This window comes from Rattus norvegicus, chromosome Y, assembly GCF_021556685.1.
Source record: "Rattus norvegicus strain SHRSP/BbbUtx chromosome Y, alternate assembly SHRSP_T2T, whole genome shotgun sequence".
NCBI lineage: Eukaryota > Metazoa > Chordata > Mammalia > Rodentia > Muridae > Rattus > Rattus norvegicus.
The window spans coordinates 64,333,923-64,336,088 of NC_141555.1; the positions used below are offsets into that span (position 1 = coordinate 64,333,923).

The window sequence follows — 2,166 nt, forward strand, 5'->3', positions numbered from 1 at the left end:
TCCCCACCCCACCCCATTGTTCTTGCAGGCAGTCACATGACAGAGGCACCAGCATTGTGTCTGGTTTAAGCAGGCGAGCTCTTCAAACCCAGGCCACGGGCAAGTATGAGGCCTGAACACAGAACGATAGACTCAAGACAGTGGACCAGGATGTCGTGGCCTACCACACTAGGTCTACAGCCAAGAAGAAGAGGATGTCTCTGAGGAGGATGAGCACACCATCCTTCCAGAAGCGGAGGAGGAGGAGGCCTTCCCCCCAGGCCCTGAGGACATTGTGGGCTGCAGAATTTCTCACGGATGGAAGGAAGGTGATGAGCCGTCACCCAATGGACGGCCATCGTTCTAGATCAACTGCCAACAAATCCCTCTCTCTATCTGGTCAAGTATGACAGAATTGACTGTTTCTACGGCCTGGCACATCACAGCGATGAGAGGATTTTAAAGCTTAAGATCTTGACTCACAAAGTAGTGTTTCCTCAAGTGAAAGACGCCCATCTCGCAAATGCCATGGTTGGCCGCGCTGTGGAGCATAAATTTGAGGGCAAACATGGCTCTAAGAACAACTGGAGGGGGGTGGTCCTAGCCCAGGTGCCGATCATGAAGGACTGGTTTTACATCACCTACGAGAAAGATCCAGTCCTATACATCTACCAGCTCCTGGATGATTACACAGAAGGTAACCTCCGTATCATTCCAGAGACTCCTCCAGCAGAGGTGAAGTCAGACGTTGACAGTGACATCTTAACAGGTCAATGTGTGCAGTTCACCAGAAGCAACAGGTCCAAATAGATCGGCCAAGTCATTTGGTGAGCCGAATCTGAGTAACATGGTGAATTCGCTTAGTTGCCAATAGGCCGCAGTAGTAATAAGTGGACTGTTCGGGATATAGAAAATTTTTCACAAATGGAATCAAAATTTCTAGGCGAATTCAGTGAGTTCCCAATGGGACATGCTTGTATGAGTGTGCTTTTCAATATAGAGCAACATTTTAATGAACGGAATCTAAGTATCATGGTGAATTCAAGTTCCAGCCAAGCCTTCCGTGTACTTCATCAGTTTGATGGCGACGTCCACATCTACGTCTCTAATCTGGTGGAAAAGATCCATTAAGGTGAAATTCACAAAGTGTGGGGGACATAGATGGGGAATTTATAGGATTGGGGGAAAATTGTTTGTTTTTCTGTGTTTCAGATTCACAAGGGCCTTTGACAACCCCAGTATCTTTTCCAGTGGAATTTGTTTTTGCTCTAAAAATTAAAATGTGCGATTTGACATGTTGTGTGTGAACACTTTGGTGGAGGAGACGGGCTGTGGTGCATGGAACATGGAGAGGAATCCGGAAAGGTCAAGGCTGTGAACAGCAAGTCTGATGTCACGTAGGCTAAAACAAAGAGGACTGAGCTGGTCTGGTCTTTAGGGAGAGAAAAGAACTGGAGATGAGGCTTAGAGGAGCAGGGATAGCACGGGGGAAAAAGATGCATGTTTAGGAAGCAGTGGAGAGGGGCCAGACATAGATAGACTCTCTGAGGTGAAGTTTGAGGGAGAAACAGACAGTTGGGGAAAGAGGGGCAGGGAACAGGGAGGTGGTCTTGGAACTCAAGGGGAAACCCAATAAACTGATCCAAGCAGACTGAGAATCAGAGAAGGTTGGGGATTGTTTGACTAACGAAACCTAATGAAACCTGTTTTTCATCTGTAGATGTATTATTTTTAATTATGTGGGTGGGGGCAGCGCATGAACACAGGAGATCACAGACACAAGAATAGTCAGGTCCCCTGGAGCTGGAATTAAAGGTGGTTGGGAGCCATTGGACATGAGCTCAAAGAACAAATCCAAGTCCTCTTTCAAAGCAGATGAGCTCTTGATCCATTGGTCATCTCTCCAGGCCCCTAAAGTCATCTTTTCAAATATATCCAACCTTCACATGCAGAGAAGAGACCAGGATGAGGGTAAAAAGATTAAATTGATGGTGATTTGGAAGAAAGACTAAAAACACATGAGGGAGTAGAGGACACTGAGGGATGCAGGAATTCCAAATGGAGTTCTTAAAAAGTGAAGCAGGAGACCAGGAAGAACAGAAAGGGTCTAGAATGAGTTGAACTTGGGCCACATCCATATTGGTCTCTTTTGTTCCTTAAAGTACAGCCAAGACATCACTACAGAAG

General features: G+C 46.4%; 1 protein-coding gene across 1 annotated transcript; it reads left to right on the top strand.

The window, feature by feature from the left end:
- The first annotated feature begins 507 nt into the window (after positions 1-507).
- Positions 508-1,110, top strand: LOC147998067 (Y-linked testis-specific protein 1-like). Its single transcript, XM_087601433.1, has 2 exons — positions 508-748; positions 980-1,110. Exons 1-2 carry the CDS (start codon positions 508-510, stop codon positions 1,108-1,110), a joined length of 372 nt encoding a protein of 123 aa, XP_087457559.1.
- Positions 1,111-2,166: the final 1,056 nt, after the last annotated feature.